The following is a 23331-nucleotide window of genomic DNA, read 5'->3' as shown; positions in this document are numbered from 1 at the left end:
ACGACATGAAAGACATGCCCCGCGATCAAAGTCAAAGGTCCCTGAAAAGAAGGATGAGACGGCGACAAGAAGAAAGAAAAAGAGGTAATACCTGTAAACCTCAACAGACACAGTCTGCTGACCATGAGGCAGTTCAGTCACTGACTCAAATCCCCACCGGTTAGCCTGATTTAGCCTGTTTACCACTCAGCCGTAGCAGCCATTGTAAGGCGCTTCACTTTGATGATCCCCAAACAGTAGAGTTTTGTTTCCACTGGAACGCGTTTTGTTCACGTCTTTGTGAGCAGTTGCTTAAGAAAAATCACTTTTAAAAGTTTTTTTTTTTTACCTAGCTTTATAAATTACCAATAATTCTCTATATATAATTACCCACTTGCAGTGTGCAGTGAATAACATGGCTTCTTCTGTTTTTATCCATACTTTTTTCCTGAGATGATAGCACATTACTTTTTTTTACTTTTTATTCTAATTTTATGAAACAATATGGGATCAATACATTCTATTCGTGACTTTTTCTACATGATAAAGAAGTCGAAACAATTCTCCGGGCTTGTTAAATTACCTGTGTGTGACCTGAGTTCCTCGCAGGCTGGACATGGTCTCCTCCAGGTTTTGCCGCAGGTCTGCTATGTTTTTGACAGTTCGCAACCTCCTCGTCTCTGGGTCTTCACCTGAGTGAGACAATGAAAAAAAAAAACAATCTCAGACAGATTTACCAGAGTGATGAGGCACAGACACATCCCATATTGTGACTGATCACCCACCTGAAAGGTCCTCGATGGAGGGCTGGCTGGTCTTGGTGAAGGAACCGTCTCCACCTCTTCCCCCTGAGCCGGTCTCAGTGTTTGCTGTTCCCTCGCCGTCTGTTTGGGATCTGGGGAAACAAATTGCGCGAGGGATCAAAGTGGCGAAATCATCGATTCTGAATTATGGTGCATTTAGTGGGAACCTAATATTCAGCAAATTGTCACGAAAGAGGGATAAACCTGATTAAGAACTAAATCTGCTGGGCTTCAGTCTTGTGACTAGGATCCAAAATGAACGGCTGCTAAGCCCCAAATGCCAGTAAAGTTTATCTTTGAAGGATAAAAATCAATACAGTGCAGCCGCTGCGCCGGCTGGTAGCTTTTTGAGACGATGACGTTTGAATGCCTCGGTTATATGCAGCCTTTGGTCTTTGCCTGATCCCAGACTTTGTCCTTGTTGACTACTGTACACACTCTCTCTGAGCATGAGCCAATCAAATCCACACACTGCTCCGCATAAATGACAGCACCTAAACTCCTGGTTAACTGACTTAATAGTTTGTTTTTCTTTCACTGTCACTGACAGGTGAGAGAAAATATTGGTTGTACATTTCTAATTTCTTTTATTTAAGATCAAACCTGCTCTTTCTGACAGGTGGAGGTGGTGTAAACCTGCTGGTAATGGTATGTCACATGTATACAGCAGAGGAGAAAGTTCCTCAGCACTGAGGATGGGGCCGTTTTGTGGAGGTGGGGTGGCTAGCCACAGGCCAGAGTGTGCAGAGGGAGAGGGGGGCAGAGGCGCAGGAAGTGTTAGGAGGCTAATGAGTGGTTGTTAGAAAGGACTCATTGAGAACCAGAAGGACCTCCTTCCTTATCACACTGGGACCAGGACAGAGGTCAGAGGCACACAGCATCCACACATATTTGCCCAGATACTGTGCACACTCAGGCTGACAATACACACACACACACACACACACACACACACACACACACACACACACACACACACACACACATAAACACACAAACACAGATGTGACATTCCTGGTTAACAGTTCACAGATGGCGATTTTCAGTTTCGGACACCGTCAGAAAACAAAGTTTCATATATGTGAAGACTTAACGAAGGTTCTCATAAACTTTGACTTGTGCAACACCAGCGTTGTATACAGGGTTAAACACCAGGCTGCAGTTATTTAAAGCTCGGATACAGGTGCATGGCTGAACAAACACACTCCAGTAGTAGTAACCGAAGAATTCAATCTTACCAATTCTGGTAAATGTGCCGTATGAGGAAGATGATGCAACATGCAATGGTTTATGACTTTGTTTCATCAGTTTTTGAAGAATCTCACTTGCTGTTTTGTGGCCAGCGAGCTCAGCTTGAAGATATTTAAGTGACATCACTTGAAACAGTTTATTAGATGCTATGCAGAACTTTGTGAAGCCACATATGCAGGAGTGATACCAAGACCTGTAAACACACTCTGATGTGAGTTCCCCTTTGACCTTCCTGATCACCCACTTCTCCCTTCTTCAGGGAGTCACTAGTGTACATGAAGCTCAAAACAAAGACATGCAAACCTGTGCTGTATCTTATTTTGTACTTCCTTTATATTTTTTAGTTTCTCTATCTGATCTGCATCTTCATCTTCCCAATTTATGGAGCTGTAGAAGTTTTTGTATTTTTAGCTTCTGTTGTCTTGGCTTGTATTTTAAATATTTATATGTATATTATTTTTGAGTATGAATTGTAAATTAATGGATCTATGAAGTTGAAACTGAAGCTGTATACTTGACTTGACATAAATAAAGATAAAATCAGTGCTGCACAGTTAAATATTGAACGTGTCAGAGTGTGTGTTCTCACCTGTACATGAAAGGTGCGACGGTGGCCATGTTGGGGTGGCTATGGTGCTGTTGCGTCTGAGGTAGCTGCACGCTGACCGTGTTGCTGGCTGTGCTCTGTGTAGTGCCTCCTCCTGCCACAGGGGCGGCGCTGCTCTTTCCCTCTGTGGAGGCCAGGCTGGAGGTAGAGCTGGAGTGTCTGCTGTCCCTGTCTCTGTCCATGGCGCCACGGTGCATGGACAGACCCCCTCCTAACCGCATGCTCCGAGGCCTCTCCCCCGCCTCCTTCACTGAGGAGGCCTTCCCCCCGACTCCCGGGGCTTTGCCTCCTGGCTTTGGTATTCCGCTGTGTGCAGGGGTGGAACTCTCTTTTTTGGCCATTTTACCCCCCTTGGGAATGAAGCTGGCGATTTTAGAGGTCCTTTTGTTCGAGCTGTCTGTGTCTACAGCAACAGGTGATACTTCCTCCTTAGGCTCCTCCCCCCTGAGCTCTGTTCTGTCGGGGACCGAGGTGCGTTTCCCCACTTCCTTCCCTTTGTCCTTTTCTTTCTCCTTCTCCTTCCCCCTTTCCTTGTCCTTGTCTTTCTCGGGGCCCTTGACTGAGCTCTTCTTGGCAGTCAAAGCTCTGCTAAAAGTGCGCTGGGCAATGCCCCTCAGGGCGATTTTGGGGCTGCTGGCAGTGGTGGAGACAGTAGTACCTGTTGAGGGTGCTGCTCCAGAGGGCGTACCATTGCTGGTCCCGTTCATTCCCGGGCGGACGTTACCATCATCTTCCTCGGGGAAGTCGGTGTTGGAGCCGGTCTCGGCTTTCTCCACCTGTCCCGCTCCGAGGTGTCTGGCTGGGGCAGTGTTGTCAGTCTGGGCCCCTACTCCATTGGACAGGAGGAGGAGGAGGCGGACGATTTTGAGCCTCCTTTGCTGTTGAAGAGCTTAAGCTTCTCCAACATTGACTTCTGAGTGACGGCCTTAGAAGGAGCTTCAGTTGCTGGAGCTGCTTTACAGGAGGCGTCTTTCTCCTGCTTGACGGACTGCATGGCAGATGAGGAGGTGCTGGTGGAGGAGGGAGAGGGAGAGGAGGTGTGCTTGGAGCTCATGGACTTGCTCCTCCACGGCTTGCCGTTGCTGTTTGGCTGGGGGATGGCTGTGGAAGAGGAGGACGAGGATGACGAAGAAGATGAGGGAGGAAGCAGGGCGGAGGTAGCAGCAGGGATGCTGGTGGAGGAGCTGACGGTCACCGCAGATGACGGAGCATGCTCAGTCATCACCGACGGCTGTGAGGTCGTGCCCTCTGAGGAATCTGCACCAGAACAGAGACATTTTATTAGACAGTGAGATATGAAGGGGCAGATGAGGAGGAAAAGTCGAGTGGAGGGAGGATCTAGAGGGCAGAAGAGAAACCAGATGCTGAGGGTGAGTCTTCTTTGACCCCACACAAAGTCACCTTATAAGGGCCTGGAGGTGGCCTGTGTTGATGCAGCCAAACGTGCCATTACTTTCCTTCAGGCTAGCCACCAAAACGGTTAAAAACCCCTCAGCACTAACAATGAGAGGAGCCCATCACAAGCTGTTTATAAAAACAATGAGGAGCAGGCTCAAGTGCTTTAAAGTCTTGCCAAGCAGGCCGAGTCAAGAAGCAGTGCTGCTGCACTTATAAGGCTTGGACTTATATGGGCTGCTTTTGGTCAGCATCCCTCTGCTTCACAAAGAAACACTGTCTGGTTACATCTGGTTACAAGTGCTCAGTCCCTCATAAATTAGATTCATGAACAGGATTAAAAACATAGAGCAGCAGCTCAACAAACAAACTTACCACAGACTGAATGAGCAAGAGAAGAGTCCTGGAGTAAGTCACTGCCTTACTACTATGAAAACTAGAGTGTCCTGAGGGCTGCTGAGGTTGTCAGTCTGTGTGCAGAGTGCGGCCACCAGCAGCACAGAGCTCAGACCAGTAACATTTGAATATTCAAACACCAACGGCCAGTGAGAGAGGGGCTGGGCAAGGAGCGCTGGGTGGAATGAATCATAACAGTTCTGTTGCAATGCACCCTAAGTCACTGTTGCTGCAGTGTTGTGCCTTCCCATGCAACTGAAGTCACCTTAGACCTACCTTAACTCATTTGTGTTCATTGTTGAGTCAAGTGATCGACTGTGTGCAGGATTTTTTTTTTGGTTCTTTCACAAAAACTCAAGAAGTGACAGTGTCTTGTTTGGCAGGTAGCTGACATTTGCATAAAGAGAGAAAACAAGAAATGAGAAAATGATCTGATCTGTAGTGGAAAAAGAAGGTTTGAAGCTAAACTACATATGAAAATGACACAAGATGGTGCATGTTGAGTCATTCTCTGTCATATGTCCACAGGAAAATGATCATATTACTCAAACAGTGCTTTAATTCACACCAGCTATATTCAATCCATATTTATATGTTATTCATATTGTCTAATTAAGTCAGCATTTACATGGAATATTAAACACTCAGCCTGTTTACCCCCTTTTATCATCTGGCTCTCCACTTTATTTCATTTTTTATAGCAGCTTTCATGCTCTAATTGGAAATAGGCACCCGCTCGCCGCCTCTCATTTCTCTCCCTGTTTAGCATTTAGTGAGAGCAGCCTGAAACAATGCAGCCATTAGGAAGTGATTAGGGCCCAATTAGCCGTGCTAGCAGTTAGCAATCGGAAAAGTGGGTCAGGTTGCTAATAGCCGGCTTCCTATTGGAGGCGGTTGAATGAGAGGGGGACCTGCTGTGATTATGGAGCAGGCAGAGAGAATGAGGACTGGCGCTGCAGGTTTGGGATGAGTGAGGCTTTGATGTGGGCCAGCAGGATGGTCTGTGCTGCCCGTGAATGGGGTCAGCTTGGATTTCAGGTCAGAAAGGAACAGAAGAGGTAAGGCAGGACACGGGGAGGCCCTGGACACATGGACAGCCAGCCGTTGTCATGACTGGACCCAGTGACCGGGAATGACACGCTCCAGTTAGGTTGTCAAGGGTGAAGGAAAGTGGTCAATCTTCAACGTATTGGGTCAGAAGTGACGGACTAGGAAACTGTTGCATCATAAACTCGACTCAGCAAAAAACTCAGAGAGAAGGTTCAACGCCTTGAAAACATAAATGTACCACAAAATAAAACTGGTTAAAGCTGCGTTCACGCTTTTCTGCTGCTTTAACACTGAACCTTTCATTTGTACATTTAATGAAGTGGCCACAGGGTGGAGTGAAGATTTCATTTTGGAAAAACAACCTGCATGTGACGCAGCAGACAGCTTTCTCAAGGCTGAGAAAAGTTCCCATGTTAAAGAGGAAAAAATACATTTTGATGCTACACAACAACAACCACAATGTCAACTGAATAAAAACCTGGTGGACAAATTACTTGTTAATATTCTGATCATAAATAATCACACGATGAATCCAGCTTTGTCTCTCTGCACTATGAGAGGCCAGCTTTTGATTATCAGCACAAAATTCACTTGCGGAAGCACTTCTCCTTCAAAAATAAACAAATAATTGTCTGAACATGCCCTGAGAATGGGTCACTGACCTAATGACCCTGTTCAGCCTTGGGCCAAATCCTGGAATTAAACCGCTCATTGCCCCTTGTTTGCTGTGCTGGTCGAGCTTGAGGAAACATGTTGAAAGAATTTTCGTATTTACAACTAAACCGCTTAATTACTGCGGTCATTGGAGATTAAAATAAAGAGCAGTAGAAGGAGAACCCAAAGGGAAAAGACTCACAGGCCTCCCTTTTACTTCATGTCTGCCATAAAAAAGCTGTCTGAGCCTCTGTCCCGCTGCCTGCTCCTCTCAGAGAGTCCTGATAACATCAAGGCATTTTAGGAAATCAGCCCAAGTGGACTCAAAGCTCCGGTCACGGATTGTCACACTCATGTGCCTGTGTGTATGTTTCTGTGTGTTAATGCCTGTCTACAACTGAGGAAAACCATGTAATTTCACACAAGTGTCAACACTCTTCTCTCTCTCTCTGTATGTGTGCGTGCATGTGTGTGTGTGTGTGTGTGTGTGTGTGTGTGTGTGTGTGTGTGTACATGTCTGTGGGTGCATGTCGAATTTAGGAGAAAGGAGGATGTTTGTTCTGCTCGGCCACTTCAAACACTGAACTCCCTATATATTTGCTGGGTGTGGAGACCTGTGTGAGCACACTTGCGCATAGAAACATGCAGTAAATGCATTAGACGTAGCGTCGGCTGACAGTGTTTAGACATCACAAGAACCTCCAACTACTCTCATGGTCGCACTGGTCACAAGACACCGAGCTTCTCAAGTCAGTTAGCAACCAAATTGCTGACCTGAAAATGCCCTCACATACAAGTCACTCACATTTAGCAGCACTGAAAACATCCATGGTATATTCATATCTGCCGCAGAGGGAACAGTTCTCCCTGATAAGATTTATTTCATTTACAGATAATTGAATCTGTTAAATCTGTACCAATTATGTCAGACTGGCACACAGTTTGAGGCTGCAGGTCTTTGCTTAGTCATCATGTTCTGATTTCAGAGGCCTGCTCTCTCCGTCTCTCTCGCTCTCTCCTCAGTCATTGTGCTCCAAAAAGTGAGAGGGACAGCCGGCTTTTGTGTGGAGACTGAAACTTTTTAAAGTTTCTCCACATGAATACACTCAAACAGTGACGCTACAGCTCATCAGAAGGCTATTCATTCAGCGAGGGCACCGGCATAGAAATGCACACACACACACACACACACACACACACACACACACACACACAGAAATACATGGGTAACAAAGTAACATGTCCACAAACACACAAGCACAGGTTACCCCTGCTCTCTCTGTCTCTCTGCTCTGTGTCACTTGGTGGACACCCAGACGCTGTCACCTTTTGTTAACACAGAGCTGAGGAGAAGATTCAGGTCTGTGTTGTTACTGTACAGGCGTGCAGTAACGTGATTCCATTCTGGTGTCACAGCCATTGACACAGAGCAGATCTGGCCACCACAATAGGAGCTGCAGGTGTCTCTCGAACCATCTCAACCTGCAGCAACACCGTCTCACGACAAGCAGAGTGAGGGGAAAATAATAAGTCCCAACAAGACTGTCGGATCTTTAATGACACCGTGGTAACAAAAGGAAATTCTGAATCAGTGCAAGAAGTTGGTTAAATTCTTGGCCAATATCCCCACAATCCCTTTTCTTTTAAAAATCTAATTCTTTACAAAAAAGGTAAACTTCAGCACAACTTACACCCCCCCCCCTTTTTCTACAGGATCAAAAATGCATCTTCTATAAGCAGCAGCAACAATGACAAAACAGTAAAACTGACTAAATCTGCCTCAGTATTTTCATATGTTCAATGCAAAGCTCAAGTTACTCATCTGAAACTATGACCTTGATGATGTCCTCGCTCCGGGTGATCTACAATTGCAAGGGGACAAACCTCATGGGTGCTGCAGATGTCCAGGAGGAACAGAGAGAGAAGGAGAGGAGAGGAGGAGATGGACAGGAGAGGAGGGAAGAGTCCCAAACCATTGCCAGCCGTCCAGAGAGTGCAGGAGGTGGAGGGTAGTGCGGTGCTATGGCAGGAGAGGAGGGACTTGGCTGTATGTCAACAACAGGGCACGATGTGGGGGGGGGTCCGACCAGGGATTCTCATCCTATCTGCTGCCAATCATATGGCCTGCTGCTCCCCAACACACAAACATCTAATCACCTACAAGCTGTGAGGGTAAGTTAACTTCATTACTGTTTTAAAGTTGGTTCCTCATCAGACTTTTACTTTACCTGCTTAATGCTGGTCTGCGTGGGCTTTTGTCCCAGAGCAAAGTGAAAACACTCATCTGGTAATAAGCTGAACTAACCATTTATGCTGCTGCTACTGCTACCACTTCTATTACTACGACCAATTTGAGCTTGACAGGAATAGTTAAACTTTTTTAGGAAACATATTGAATGTTAATCCCAGAGTTAGATCGATGTGACCGATAAGTATGAACCTACGACTAGCAGCCAATTAGCTTAACTCTGAGTCTCTACACTGGTTGTATGGCACATAACCCACCAGTAAAACCACAACTTTTTGTTTTTACACTTTTTTATGGATTCAACAAACAGGATATAATGTGTTAATTAATCAGCTTTAGCTGCTGGTAAGTGAATTTTCTTACTGTTAGCTGTTTTACCTTGTTTCCACTTTTAATGCTCAGCTTAGCTAATAGGTGGATAATTGTAGCTTCATATTTAACATATAGAAAGTGAATAAGGGTATTTCCCATAATGTTAAACTCTTCCTTTATGACCACCACTTCTATTACTACAACCACCACTCCTATAACTAACACTAACACTGAGCATGATGAGGAGCATGAACTTTCAAGGCCATTTTCTTCCATCAGATGTGTTAATTCCTTTCACACACGTGCTCATGAACACACACGTCCGCAGGTATACATCTGCCCACTTGCTCCATCTCCACTTGAGCTGCACATCGGAATAAACGCCCCACAGTGCGACTTACTATGTTGTTCCCAGTTAATTTGTCACCGTTTAAACACAACACAACAGACTCTCTCTCTCTCTCTCTCCCTCTCTCTCTCTCTCTCTATGTCTCACTCGTTCGGCCCGTCTCTCTCTGGGCGGTCAGAATTCTCTGTCTAAAGCTGGGTAATGAGTTTAGACTGTGAACACTAACACAGTCTATATAAAGCCTTGGCTCACTGAGCGGTGACAGAGGCTATTTCAACACTGGTTTAACTAAATATACTGCCAAACACACTCGGTGTGTATGCTGCAGAGCGGTAACATCGAGTACAATGAATTAAACTGGGTCAGAGAAGTTTGAAAGTGGAGCTCTGACTCGAATACAAACATATGACGACAAACAGGTCTATTCTCAAACAGCATGTGAGAGTAAACCACTAAATTTAAACGATATATCTTCAGATAAAGTCGTTGCGTGTATCCATTTAACGTTAACAGAGCAGCAAAGTCAGAAGAGTTATTGCAGGTGTCTGACTGAAGTAAAAAAGTCCTGTTCATTTTCTGTACAGACAATGTTAGTTGACTGACAGTTAAAGCACTGCATGGATTTGGATGGGAATGAACCTCTCCTGGTTCCTCAGCACAAAAGATGAACAGCTGTGTTAGACAACATCTGGTTCTTTGGTTAAAAGTCAAAGGTAGAAACCACTATGCATAAAAAAATCTGTGCAGAGAAATCGGCTGTGACTCCGTTCTGGTAAGAAACATTGAATCATAAAGGTTAGAAATGTGTTGCATGTGTTGCATGTGTTGTAATAGAAAGGTTAAGACTCTGTCCTAGTGCTGTAAAACATAAAGCCTCACTTTATGTTCAGAATTAACTGAGCTGACCTTGACCCTGGTAAACATTAAAGCCAATAAGCAAATATTTACTGAAAGCACCTTGATTTTATGCTCGTGTATTCTTCATTATTCAGTACAGCGGTGCATGCTGAGGGTTATGCATTATTTTCTGGTGTTTAATACTTTCTCTTGGTCTCAAAGCAACGGAGCTAACTTGCATTTTCATCCATAATTCACTTTAAATGATCCTTAACACAGCAACATGAACATTTCTAAGAGCTGCAGAGTCTGTTTTGTAACTTCACTCACTCCAGCGAGTACTATTATAAGATCTTCATGATATTTCAGTGTTATGATCTTATGACGGTTTTATTAATAACCACCTCGGAGCAAATTTAAGTGTGTCAGTATGCGTGTGTGTTTGTGGTTGTACATGAGGCCTATACCTTTGTTTGGGTGCGAGTTGGCTTTGGTCTTGTCACTGAAGCCCTGGCTGCGTCTGTTCCCAGCAGCACTGACCGAGCCTCTTGGAGGGATGTCACCGCCGGCGGTGGACACCCTCGCTGTGGGGCCGGGAAGTCTGATGGAGAGAGACAGAGAGAGACAGAGAGAGAGACAGAGAGAGAGAGACAGAGAGAGAGAGAGGCAAGAAGGAAGACAGAGAGAAAGACAGACAGAAAGAAAGAAAGAGAGGGGGCGTAAACAGGCCAAAACATTTAGTTTGTTAATTAGTGTGTGGAGGTGATGAGATTAGGGAAGAACATCTGTGTTACACAGCCTTTGTCTTACATGGAAACAAACACACCACGTTCACTTTCTGCTGGGAAACACACATCTACTCTACAGCTTCTCAACTCAAACAGGAAGGTATCGGTTAAGTAGGACTGAGAGCACAGGGGCCATGCAGGCACAGCTTTAAGATGCATTTAATGTGAACAGGCCGAACACACTGGAAAGGTAAGCGGCACTTGTAGAGCATCTTGCACAACAACACAAAGGGCAGCACAAGGGTGTTCCTTGTGTTCCTGCTCGGCCAAATGTGCTGCCAACTGTAAAACACAATGCTAATTACTATCACATCACATGTTTCAGGCAGGTATCAATCTGGCTTTGTTTACCACGTTGTGAGTTTTCAGTTTGTGACCTTGATGTCATGGTGTGTCGACGCCTAAGAAAACTGATGCACTTCAACATCCAGGCTGTTACTGAATACAAACTTTTTTTGACCCACTATTGATTTCCTATAGTTCTCCTCTTGCCCTCTGGTTTGACTGCAAGGTCGAGTCTACCTCGAACTGATGACTGCACTAACCACACAGTCACAGCTGCCTACTATTTTAGACTCTTTTTGGTAACAGTGAACGCTCCCAAGACAAATGTTTACATCTGGTTAATCTTCAGCCTGTGGCTCGGATGGGAAGCCGCTCACAGTTTAATAAACGCAAACTCAGCTATTGTTTGCTCCAGTTCTGCCTGCCCATATACACCCAGAGTAATCTAATGGAGACAGATGAGCTCACAGCAGCATGGATGTATGTGAGCGGGCTAGACAGTCTGACAGGATCCAGGTCCCGGGAGAGCTGTGAGCTCAGCAGCCTCAGATTACACATCCTGCTCCTTTATTTCTCTGCATGGTTTAGACAGGATACAGCGGCTGTGGATAAGCCTTGGTGAAATTTATGACACCTTTATTCCGTATTGTAAATCGATCTTTGGTGAGGTCTGTGAACCAGGCTGTAATCTAACCGGGCCGTGGCACAGAGGCTGCTAATGAAATGCTAATTCACCAGCGGCGACATCATCATCGTCCTGGGACTGCGAGGCGGATGCTGATAAGCAGATTACAGCTCTTCCTTTCAGCTCTCGTATACATTATAGAAACTCTCATTTCCAGCAGGCCATTCACTTTGACTGACCATTATTTATCTGGCCACTGCAAGGTAATAGGTTTTTACCTTATTATTTAGTCAAGAGTAGCTAAGCTAATTTGACTTTCAATTATGGCAGAGCCAGTAAGGCTACTGAAACAAATGTTCAATTTGACATTTAGAAGAACGTCGGCACAGTGTGTCCTGCATGGCTGGGGGTTTCCTGGTGGTACTACAGTCTAAGACTCATCTCCACCCATGTTTCCTCGTACACACACACCCACACACACACACACACAGACCAAACATAACAATTTGAAATATCTAATATGTCTGCCAATTAAATATCATACTGTATTGCTCAGTGTCTATGTTCTATAAGTGGCTTGTGTGTCCTTGATGAAACATATGTGAAATGAGCTGCTCCCTCACTGTAAGCTGAATATGGGACATCTCCCTTCCAATGTATTTTAGATATTGTGGTGAATTTACTTGTTTAAAGAATTTATTTTATACATTTGTTGAGAAAACAATAATGAAGATTGGTAATATTTCTCATCTCACCTTAACTCCACATGAAACAGCTTTTCACTTAAAACCTTTCACCTCTTATTAAAAGTTATTTACCGTCACATGCTGAACATTTAAAATGCAGCTCAGTTTGATGAAGCGTATAAACTGTTTGAAGGAAAAGGGCAATTAAAAGAAAACAGAACAGGAAAACTCAGCAGTAGTTTGAGGGGAGCGGGTTTTCCTCTTGTTGTTACAGATGCTGGCCAGAAGGTGGGGCCATTGCATTGTTTCAGAGAGCAGCTGGTGTGGGGGCAGGTGCAATGCAAACAGAATCTGGGATGGGCAGCATGCAAAACCACATCCTAAATCCAATTTCAAGGTGCATCATCACAGAATTTGACACTGCATGCTAAAGAAGAGGCAAAACGTAAACGCAAACAGACTTGAGGGCATCACAGCGAACGCAGACTGAAGCTAAATTTCAACGGCACATTGTCATATTGTAGAAACGCATTCCAGCCACTGAACCCTCCTGTGTTAATTATTAATGTCACATTATATGGGGGGGGATGTGCTTGTCAAGCAAACCCACACACACACACACATACACACACACACACGAGTACACACACTTACTTAAGGGTTATCTAAAGGTCTTTCACAGCCCATTTAGCAGGCTTGCCAAATGAGGCGCACTGCCAGACAGACAGGGCCGTCCGAAAATGGAGCCAGGAGCTTTAGTCCCTATCTGCTCAACACTACCACTCATGCATATTAGATAGTGCTTGTAGTAGAGATTGCCCTTAATCACAGACAAAGAAACAACATGAGACTCATTACAGTACAAAAGAAATGTTATCCTTGATTAGGGGCAATTTCTACCTTCCTATTTCCTGGAATGGGACGGGACAGGAGGTGAGGTGGAGGAGAGAGAGGGAGGAGCAAGAAAACAGAAATGCAGAAGAAGCTGACCTAGAGGTCTTTTTCTGACCAAGGGAAAACTTGAGTAGTTTACTCTGAGACCCATCCCTAGAGGAGAAGAGAGGAGAAGAGGGATATGGAAGAGGACAGAGACGGAGAGATCAGGTTTACAGTTATAAATGACAGGAAGTGTGAACAGGAAGATAGAGATGACAAAATGATGGATTAGAACAGCAGAAACAGCAAGAAAGTGAAGAATACCGAGACAAACCCATTCACCCAGTTCCAAGGTTACATTCCTAGTGTTTCCAGTTTGCAGGGTTTTCATAAATGAGCACCGCGAGCCTCACCTGGACTGCATCTCGGCCTGCGCTGCTTTCTGGGCTGTAAGGGCAGGAGTCCCATGCGGAGAGTGGCTAAGCTGGGCCGGGGCGCTGCTCTGCTGGCTCAGGGGAGGGTGTGCGCTCTGGGACTGGGCGGTGGGTGGGAGAGAGGGCTGGGAGTTCTGCCGCTGGGCCTGCTGCTGCTGCTGTTTGTAGCGGGACAAGCTGAAGAAGAGGCCGAGGATGGCTTTCAGATTACCATTCCGAATCTCTGTCAGGGAGAAAGGACAATGTGGGATATTAAAGAGGAAAAGACAGATGATGTGAAGAAAGGAAAAAAAGGGAGATAGATGACAGCAGAACAGAGTATTACTAAATGACAGCTGCTGGACTGATCTGTGCTAAGAAACTAAAGCTAAACATGCGACAGGACTTTCTTTTACTGGCTGTCATGTCTTATTGATATATTGTTGTGATAATGACTCATTCCATAAGCCATTACCTGACTCACTAGCTCCTTCATCTGGCATTGACGCAGTTAAGTGAACAGTGAGTATTCAACTTCAGCATGAAAACACATATTCACATATACAATCCAATTTGCTTTCTGCCTTCAGTTCTCCAGTTCATCTGAATTACATGATCCTGGACTGCAAGAGGAAAGTCACAAGAAAATACTTCGTCTGACAGAGCCGAGAACTGACCCCATGTCTTTCTCTCTGTCAGAGATATCACTGTTCACCGATCCACTGCTCTGCCCAATGAAAACACTATCAGTATTAGTAGAGTTACTAATATTGTTTTTATGTTTCCCTGTGTGAATAATAAACACAATTGTGCACTGTTAATTTTCTGGTACATTAGCTCTATGTATGATATAATCAGTCCCTCGCAAGTCAACATGTTTTCACGTACTGTCTGTTATTAATCTAGTGTGTCCTGACGAGAGAGTCTGCCAATATAAATGACTCTGTGACACAGTGCCACTCTGAATCTTTTTTTTTTCTGGGTATCGGTCTACCGCCCTTTTTCCAGTGAAAGCTGAAGTGCAGGAGTCCAGCTTACCTTCTGCAGACAGACCCTGGATGTTGACTCCTTTGGCTGCCAGGAAACTGAGGCAGGCATCAATGTTCTCAATCTGGGCAGAGAGACACGGACACAGCTGTAAGACACTACATCCTGCACATTTCCATTCAGATTTGCATATTTGTATAATGTGAGGAAGCGTGTTGGTCTGTCTTTTGCACGCTTCTCCTCAGAGCATAATGTCAAAAATGAAAGTGAACTTCTACAGGTCTATCTAGAAAGGGAAGTTGGCAGCACAGAATGTACTAACCTGTAAGAAATTTCAGAAAAGATGTGCTGGACATCAACACCGACAAGAATGAAATGTTGGGGGATACAGATCGTATATCCTTCAATATTCATTGATTCAATAATGTTGGAGCAGTGAAAGATGGGCTGCTATGATGGGAAACTAAATCTGTGTATGTTTATTAGATTTCCTTTGGCAGCAAATACTTGTTTCATGCCAGTAAGCATACGTTTGAGATCTTAGAGAGTTGCCAGCATACGTCTGCTAAGGCCTCACAATCTGCATCTGGATGCACATCTGCATCACAATGCACATAACAGGCAATCACACTGATTGACTGATGGGAGTCATAATTTTTGGAGAACATATGAATCTTGTTCAGAAATATTTGAACTTTGTACAAGGATGATTTAAGCCAAATTTCAAGTGAGTCAGACTTAAGACGACCCTATAACTCGCTTGCATAATTGCCTGAAACAGATGTCAAATGGGCTACACTTACAACCAATTACACGGAAATGTGAAATGAAATGAAAACAAAACAAAAAAAACAAAACAAATTAATATTGTTTGTTTTCACCTGATGTCATTTAAATCTGTACAAAGGTTTGGAGACATCAAGCTGAAAAACAACAGCACCAGTGATGGAAAGTTGTAGGAAAGCTTTAATGTGACTGACTGTTCATAACGTGCTGTGCAAAGCTCGGAAAGTAACTAATGACCACATGGTGACATAGTCAAAACAGGATTCAAACCAATGTTCGTCAGTAGAGCTACAGGGAAGTTAACCATCTATACCGACTCAGTTGCTATGACAGCAGCCCTGGCAACCTGAACAGACTGCTGAGCTGTCACTGGACTGCGAGAGGATTTGATAGGCAGACGGGCTTTGTTCAGAGCCCGAGTGAGCCATTATGCACGGAGCCTGCTGGCTGGCCCACGTAATCACAAAGTAAACCACATAAAACAAGTCATCAAGCAGAGTCACTGCAGATGAATGATTGTGCGATCAAAGTTTACCAACTGTTGTTTTCAATGAGCAAACACACCAGGTACAACACAAAAGATATCAATGTGGCACGGCCGTTAGTCTCTCATGTTACATACAGTGGTGGGTATGAGGTGATACTGTAGGCAGGGCAATTAACTAAAGAATCGACTGTGAAATAGGCATTTAAAAGCATTTTACAGTATGCACAAAGGTTAAAGAGGTGCTAAATCGTCTTTAGTATGACATTTATTACAAGATTTACAACACGCAGAGGCTAGTCTGCAACAATACACTCACAACAACAACCCCATTTTGAAAGTATAACGGGTTAAATGTAATCTCACAGGAGAGGGAGTAGAGATATAGAGCAGTGATACCTCACAGTTGTGTGTGGTTTCTAAACTAAAATACATATGAACTCTGTCCTTTGTAAACGAGGCCGGCTGCGGGCTACAACCGGGAGGGTCCCGCTCTCGTAAGATTAATGACATGATTACACTTAATATGCAGCGACTAAATATAGCCTGACCTACAGCTCCCTCTGTGCTTCTCCTGTTGGGAAGTATCCGGCTGTGAGGTGAGAAGCTGAAGTAGCAGCTCATTTACATCTGCCTCTATTAAACTACGCCAACGTCTACTGACTGCACACACTGTAGGTAATTCTGCTTGAGTACAACTAAATCCATTCATTCAGATAAACAAAGCCCATGTAACATCCTCTACTGATGTTACTAAATACTATTTACGTTCGCTGCTGTATTGCTATTAGTTACATTTCCTATCAGATTACTATAACATCTACCATATTAGTTTAGTTACATCCACTACTGTATCACTGTTAATTACACCCCCCAGCAGTTTATACACCATAGATTTATAGTTTATTTATAGTTAAATCTTAAAACCATCACCACATTACTATTAATTACACCTACTACTGTACTGCTATTACTTCCTTCAATACCTTAAAATTAATAGTTACATCCTTTACCATATTAATATTAGTGATGTTCATAACTGTGTGCAACTAACCAGATTCTCACTTGCTACATCCACCACCAGATAATAACTGTATCACTACCAGATTTACTGACACCCAAAACCAGACTGTTACTAACTACAGCAACTACCAAACTATTAGTTATTATATTGACATAATACTTGCTTGATTACTTCTTCCTGCATTGCCTTCATGACCATATTGTTATCAATAAATTTACTACATGAATCGACTCCCAGTTTAAACTACATGCCTGTCTGAGCCGCTTCAGTGTGTGAAGCGGCCAATGGTCTTCCGGTCACAGATTGAGTCGAAACAGCAGTGCTGCCCCTGCTGTCACTTCCGTGACCTCTGACCCCAAAAACAGCTGTTAGAGGGGCTGACACATGGTGGTGGAGGTGATACAGCAGAAAACATGGGAACAGGAGGAATGCAGACTATGGTCCTCTCTGGATACCAACAGCGCCTTAAAAATAAACCTCTATGAAACAGCCCACTGACATACCCAGAGACTTTCTTTAATACCCCGGGCCTAAAACTTCATCTGAGTGACTGAAACCCCCCCCCCTCCCCTACTGCCCCAAATTCCCTGGTATAGTTGTTGCTTAAATAGCAGTAGCCCGAAGAAAATATGCTTCATTAAGAGACCCCATCACAAATGCCAGGCCCGTCCTGCTGAGATGCACCCCAGCCCCGCCTCTCAGGAAGTATAAATACCGAAACCTCTAGCTATTTAAAACCTGTGGAGACCAGAGCTCAGAAAAGCCAGAGTAACACTGTTCTGTCACAATCTACCATCAGCTGCAGAGCCTGAGATCTTACTCTGTTTTAAATAGAAAGATCAATAAACAAACTCCAAGTTTAACTTCTGAATAGAGCAACTCTTTCTCTATGACCTGAGGTCGCTGGATTCCAGATTTTAATCTTTAATTGTACAGGACTCATCTTCTGTGATAGTCAATACATTCCATTAGTTACTGTGGGATCTAAAGTTGTAATTTAGTTTTTTGGCAGGACGCCCTTGTGGCCTTAAGACAGTGTTCATGTAATCACAACTTCCCAGGTTCGAGTCTGCTCAGAGATCTGTACAAGCCGTTCCTCCTCTTTGTGGAAGCAAAAATAAAATGACGAAACCATCGTGAGTTAAAGGTTTACCGAGACACCTTCACTTGACATTTGTACAGTTATCAGCAGGAATAATAAAACTTTATTACTGGACAACAACAGGAAACTAGAAACGCAATTTGTTTCACGACTGTAGAAGTCATTCAGGGCTGAGTTCACCTTTTCAGGTTAATTTCTTGGCTCATTAATCTTCTGTTCTCCACAAACTTCGAGTTAAAGTTTCAGCACGAAGCCAAAAGAGTGAGCAGCTGACCACCAAATCAAAACAATACGAAATACCTCTAAACAATCTCAGAGAGAAATCCACACGTTAAACAAATCACCTCCAGCTCTGGGTGACACCATGCCTACACCTGGACCTGAGGGGAAGCTCCTACCTGCCTGGATGTATGATCTGTTCCTGCAGTGTGACCGCTCTGCCTGGCTTCACACCTCCATCCACGCCACCGTCACCTCCCGCTCTGCTCCGGCTCCCAGCAGCAGCATGGGGCCAGCCAGCCACACAGCCCTCTGAACAAACACTACCTCCCATCACAGGGATACTATTGTTGTTGTTGTGTGTGTGTGTGTGTGAGGCAGCGAGAGAGAGAGCTAGAGAGAGAGAGCGAGAGAGAGAGAGGGAGGGAGGGAGTGTGACCACGAGTGTTATGTGTCTGAAGCAGGATATGACAGATTGGAGCTTTTGAAGACTGATACCGAGGTTGATATTTTTAAACCAAAGTTGCCGACAGACAATCTCAAGCAATCGTTTTCTGTATTTAAATTTGACTGTTTTCATGTCAAAACACAAAAAAGTAATTAGTGATTTGCTCATAATCTTATTCTCAAAAAGCCTCTAAACAGCATCATGAGAATGGAGGAACCCAGAGGCTCAACTTACTGTAGCTAGACTGTTGTTGCCGTAGGTCTGTGAAACCCATGGAGACAAGGTCTGTGATACTGAGCTATAAAAATAAGCCTGACTTATGTAATACTTTAAGTGTTCAGCAGTTACTTCAACCACACCACCACAGCTATTCAATACTTATGATCTAGGATTCACATCTACCTCATAAATGATAATTCTGGTTTATTACAGCTTCATTCTTATTTTTGTAGTTGCCTAAAGCAGTTGTTGCAGATCTGGGAACATGGTGACAGTTTTAGGACAAGGACCAGAGCCAGTCACACAGTCAGACAGGATGTCAAACAAAGTTCATACAGATTATCTAAACAACTTTATTCGGAGGTAAAACTGGAAGTGAACGCAACAAAAATGTCCCTTGTTGCACAGGAAAGCATAGAAGGTTAAAGCTTAACCAGAAGTCAGTCTGTAGGCTGGGATGGATGTTTACAACAGTCAATTTGCTCAGTAATTTTAAACATTGTCTTTCTTTTCTTTTTCTTACAAGTTCTCCTAATCTGGAGGTTCGCTTGAAACCAGTCTGCTCATCTCGTGCCCACAGATCTCAGCTACTAACTTGGTGAAATGAATGTTATTATTACTGATAGAAACTACAGGAAAATCCACAAAAATAAGCAGCAAGTCATAATAAACTGGAATTATTCTTTAAAAGGTGATTTAATTCCCAAAGGTCATTGATGAGGTATTCAGAAACCCAATGGTGTAAAGTTCTGGTTGGTTGATATCTAATATTTCAGACAAAACAATATGTTGCAGCTCTGATCTATTGGTCTGACTGTGTGACAACAGCCGCTTCATTGCCAAAAGCTCCGTCATTTGACTTTCTGACTGTTTCCTGTTTCTTGTGGAATCTGCTCACGTAGCGCAGCTGTGAGACAACGTGTTGTGTCTGTATGTGTGTGTGTGTAACTGTAGATGTGTCTGTATGACTATGTGATTACATCTGTCAGAATCTGCCCACACACACTTTCAGTCTCTCTGGAGGTTTTTTCGCAGATTACAGCAACAAGCTCACCTGCACAGCTCTAAACATTCACTTCAGTAATTCTCACTTGCCTGAGAAATGTACGCAGAGGTTTCGACACCTCGGAGAAGTGCCGGTTTTCACTGTTTATTGACAAAAAGGAGGCAGCAGCAGCATCTGTGACAGACATACGATGACGTAGAGTCACACTCATCCCCTGTAGGCAGCATATTCTCAGTTATTGCTTCTGCACATGCAAATTCACAGATTAACGTCTGTCGTCACATTATCTTCACAGTGTGCACGCTCTCTTTTAATTTATCACATCTAAAGAAGTTTCTTATCTCCTACACTTACCATTCTTTAATAACTGTTATGTCGAGCTGACGCTAAGTGCTCTCACCAACAAAAACAAAAATCTCCCCTGGCTACATCAACATTTCCCTGCTGAACTGTGTACAGAATGATTAAGGCAAAGCTGCTTTAATTTGAAAAAAACACCTTTGGGCTGTCTCTGCTTGTACAGAAGACTTTTGCAAAAATGTTTTAATTTATAAAAAAAAAAAACAGGCCAAGGTTGAGATTTTCTGGAACGATTTCTTGTATAATTTACTAACTGTTGTGTTATATCTCCTATGAATGGACTAACTGTTGTTGCAACAGATGACTTACTTATGCAACAAGCGAGCATAGTGTGTCAGTGTGTATGTACAAGGAGTGGACAAAATAAGATGAACACCTTGCTGTACATCATGTGCCCACCCCTCTGTCACAGATTATCAGAAGCTTCACAGAGGTGTCTTTAGTTGCAGGGCTGTTGTATTGAATTGCACGGTTCTGTCAAGTGTTTTCTATTATTCCCCCCCATGTTGTTGCCCATGGTCCAGCAGCCTCCATGTGACAGACAAACTCCCTTCAGGATCAATAAAAGTTGAACGTTCTGATTGGGGTTTTGGTATATTTGGTTGCTTAGAAACAGTAACTGTGATTGCTCATTTGCTTTCAGTCCATCATGTGATCACCTGGGTTCTGACCAGCTGACACGGATTTCTGTCTCTCTCTCTCTCTCACACACACACACACACACACACACACACACACACACAAAGTACCTCTCCCTTTGATCAAACATTAACCAGCCTGTTGAATCATTAATAAAACATGGTTTTGGGACTCGTGCTGCTTACCTGTGAGAAGCTTCACCATCTCAAAAACACTAAAATGAATCTGTGTCAAACCTGCAGCCATCTACCCACCAGTCTGAATCTGTCTGCATTGTAAAGACTCCTGACGCAGCAACACTACAAAGAGACACGTGTAACTGTGAGCACTCAGGTTAAAAACTAGGTGTGTTCTGATCTGCTCAAAACTGTGCGACACTGCACCTTAAGGTGAACCAGAGTGAATGATAAATAAAATCTCTCTATTGTCAGGGCATGTTAACACACCGACACACACTCACAGAGTATCAGCGAAGTGCGAAGAGCTGAATTCCTATCATTCTGTGACGGATGTTTCCTTCACACGCCTGGTCCTGCTGGTTTCTACCTGTGCGGCTGTCTGTCAGTCTGACTGACACAAAGTGACGGGGAGAGGAAACAGCCTTCCCTCTCAAAACCTTTTTGCAAATACAAGCCCAGACTCTTTTACTCTCCATCTCATCGTCAATATCAACTAGAGAAGCATATTCTAAAGCACTACGTAAATATACTGTATATGTGATGGGTTATCTATACATTTATATAGATAATAATTAATATATAGTGTCCAGAATCTCATCTAACGAGTATCAGTGGAATTTAAAAGGTCAGTTCATTCAAATGTCATAAAAGATACACGTATTTTCTCATTTACACCATGTGGATCTGTCCATGCAGAAAATGTTGCTTTTATTTGTCCCCTATACAGCGGAGCTGAAATTAATTTAATTTGTAGTGATTGCAGCAATGAAAAATTCAATTTAAAAATATAATAACAACTTCTCTGACGAATCAGTCCTGGCACTCAGCCCTGACAACACTCTTCATTTGAAGCACTGTGCGATAATGAAATAGTCCCTTTAAATTCTCAATAATATCTGAGGTGAAAAGTGGATTAATAAATGAATGCACTGCCGGATTTTAATGGCACTGAATGATGTGAGGATAATGAAATCATTTCTTGTTAGGCCTTGCTGGATTTCCCAGCTCCTAGCAGGTGAAATATCTCATTCATTTCAGAAGCTGCTGCCTTAAACATGCGATTCTTGGCTGAGACACCAGTGCATGTTTGTTTGTGTGTCTCTGTGTGTGCGTGGCATCCTGTGTGTGGTTTTAGCAGCTCAGTGTCAAATCAACACTCTCGCTCCGGGCTGAACCCACGCAGACAGACACAACCACACACACAACCACACACAAACAACCACACACACAACCACACACACAGACGTTCTGACTGGGTGGCAAAGGAATGACCCGATGATGGGGGTCCGTTTAACGAGGATGTGACAGTTGTAAAAACAGCCACTCACTTTGGCCTGGATAGCCGGCATGCTAATCAGTTAGCATGAATGTGAGGTGAGAGTGCTACAGTTTATTCCAGCGATGGAGCTTATTTCCATGTTTATTCGTTTAGAGACGGGGGTTAAGTTAAGTGACGGTAATTGGCAGCAGCTTTGGAAGGTTTGGGGGAATGAAAGCAATGAAATCAAGTGCAGCAAAAGTGGGCTCTCGTACTCCTCCATCCCAGCTGCCGACTCCACTCTCAGGACCTGCGTGTGTTTGTTTTGACAGTACTACAAAACACAAAGCAGACATTTGCATAATGGCTGCGGTTGCACCTGCCCTTAGCACTGCTTGACTGCTTCAGATTTTGCTTTAAAGCTGACAGTCTTACTGAGATTATACACAGCGATCCAAAAATACTCACATACACACACAAACACACACATCTGAGCTTATCTGTGCAAAATAAAAGCAGATTTTGAAAAACCACCACGCAACAAACGACATTGCACTGCTTGAATGGACACTAATCACCATCTCTGAAGATTCAGGTCACAATCACAAATATATATTTGGAAGCACTTGATTTGTCCCAGAGGAATCCAGCAATCTTCTTGTCTTTAAAAATAAAAATCATCTGTGTTTGCAGATGACAGCGGGGTTGGATGTGATGCTGATAACAGCACAACAAAACTGAGAGAGAGAGACGCCCAGACCACTGAGACCAAAGAGCGTAAAACGCTCAATTACTGGTGACTTGGGGGGCGTAAACAGAGCTAATGGGAAAGGCCTAATTGATAGTGAGCGGGAAAAGGAGTAAAGAGGGAGGCGAGCCATTTTTAAGATTGTATAGTATTAGTGTATTTAGGTGGTAAACAGAGAAAAATCTATAGCAAATCAAAATTCAACAGAGGTAACACGAGTCCATGTGTTTGTTTGCAATGAAGAGGAAAGGTCCAGGGATCAGCTGTGCTTCCACCTACTCCTCCTCAGTTGTTAGCTATGGGTGTGTATGTCTCTCT

General features: G+C 43.7%; 1 protein-coding gene across 1 annotated transcript in view; it reads right to left on the bottom strand.

The window, feature by feature from the left end:
* Positions 1 to 23331, bottom strand: part of LOC111655052 (neuron navigator 2-like) — a 119683-nt gene that overhangs the window by 36156 nt on the left and 60196 nt on the right. Inside the window, 8 exon segments of the mRNA XM_087174009.1 lie at positions 563 to 671; positions 765 to 874; positions 2623 to 3467; positions 3470 to 3897; positions 10349 to 10482; positions 13256 to 13312; positions 13555 to 13798; positions 14593 to 14665. Of these exon segments, the coding sequence (XP_087030135.1) occupies positions 563 to 671; positions 765 to 874; positions 2623 to 3467; positions 3470 to 3897; positions 10349 to 10482; positions 13256 to 13312; positions 13555 to 13798; positions 14593 to 14665 (2000 nt within the window).

This window comes from Seriola lalandi, unplaced genomic scaffold, assembly GCF_002814215.2.
Source record: "Seriola lalandi dorsalis isolate HSWRI2012SDOR001 ecotype SW California unplaced genomic scaffold, Sedor1 jcf7180002054299, whole genome shotgun sequence".
Classification (NCBI taxonomy): domain Eukaryota; kingdom Metazoa; phylum Chordata; class Actinopteri; order Carangiformes; family Carangidae; genus Seriola; species Seriola lalandi.
Note: the sequence above shows the minus strand (reverse complement) of the source record. Positions and strands in the feature narration are given on the sequence as shown.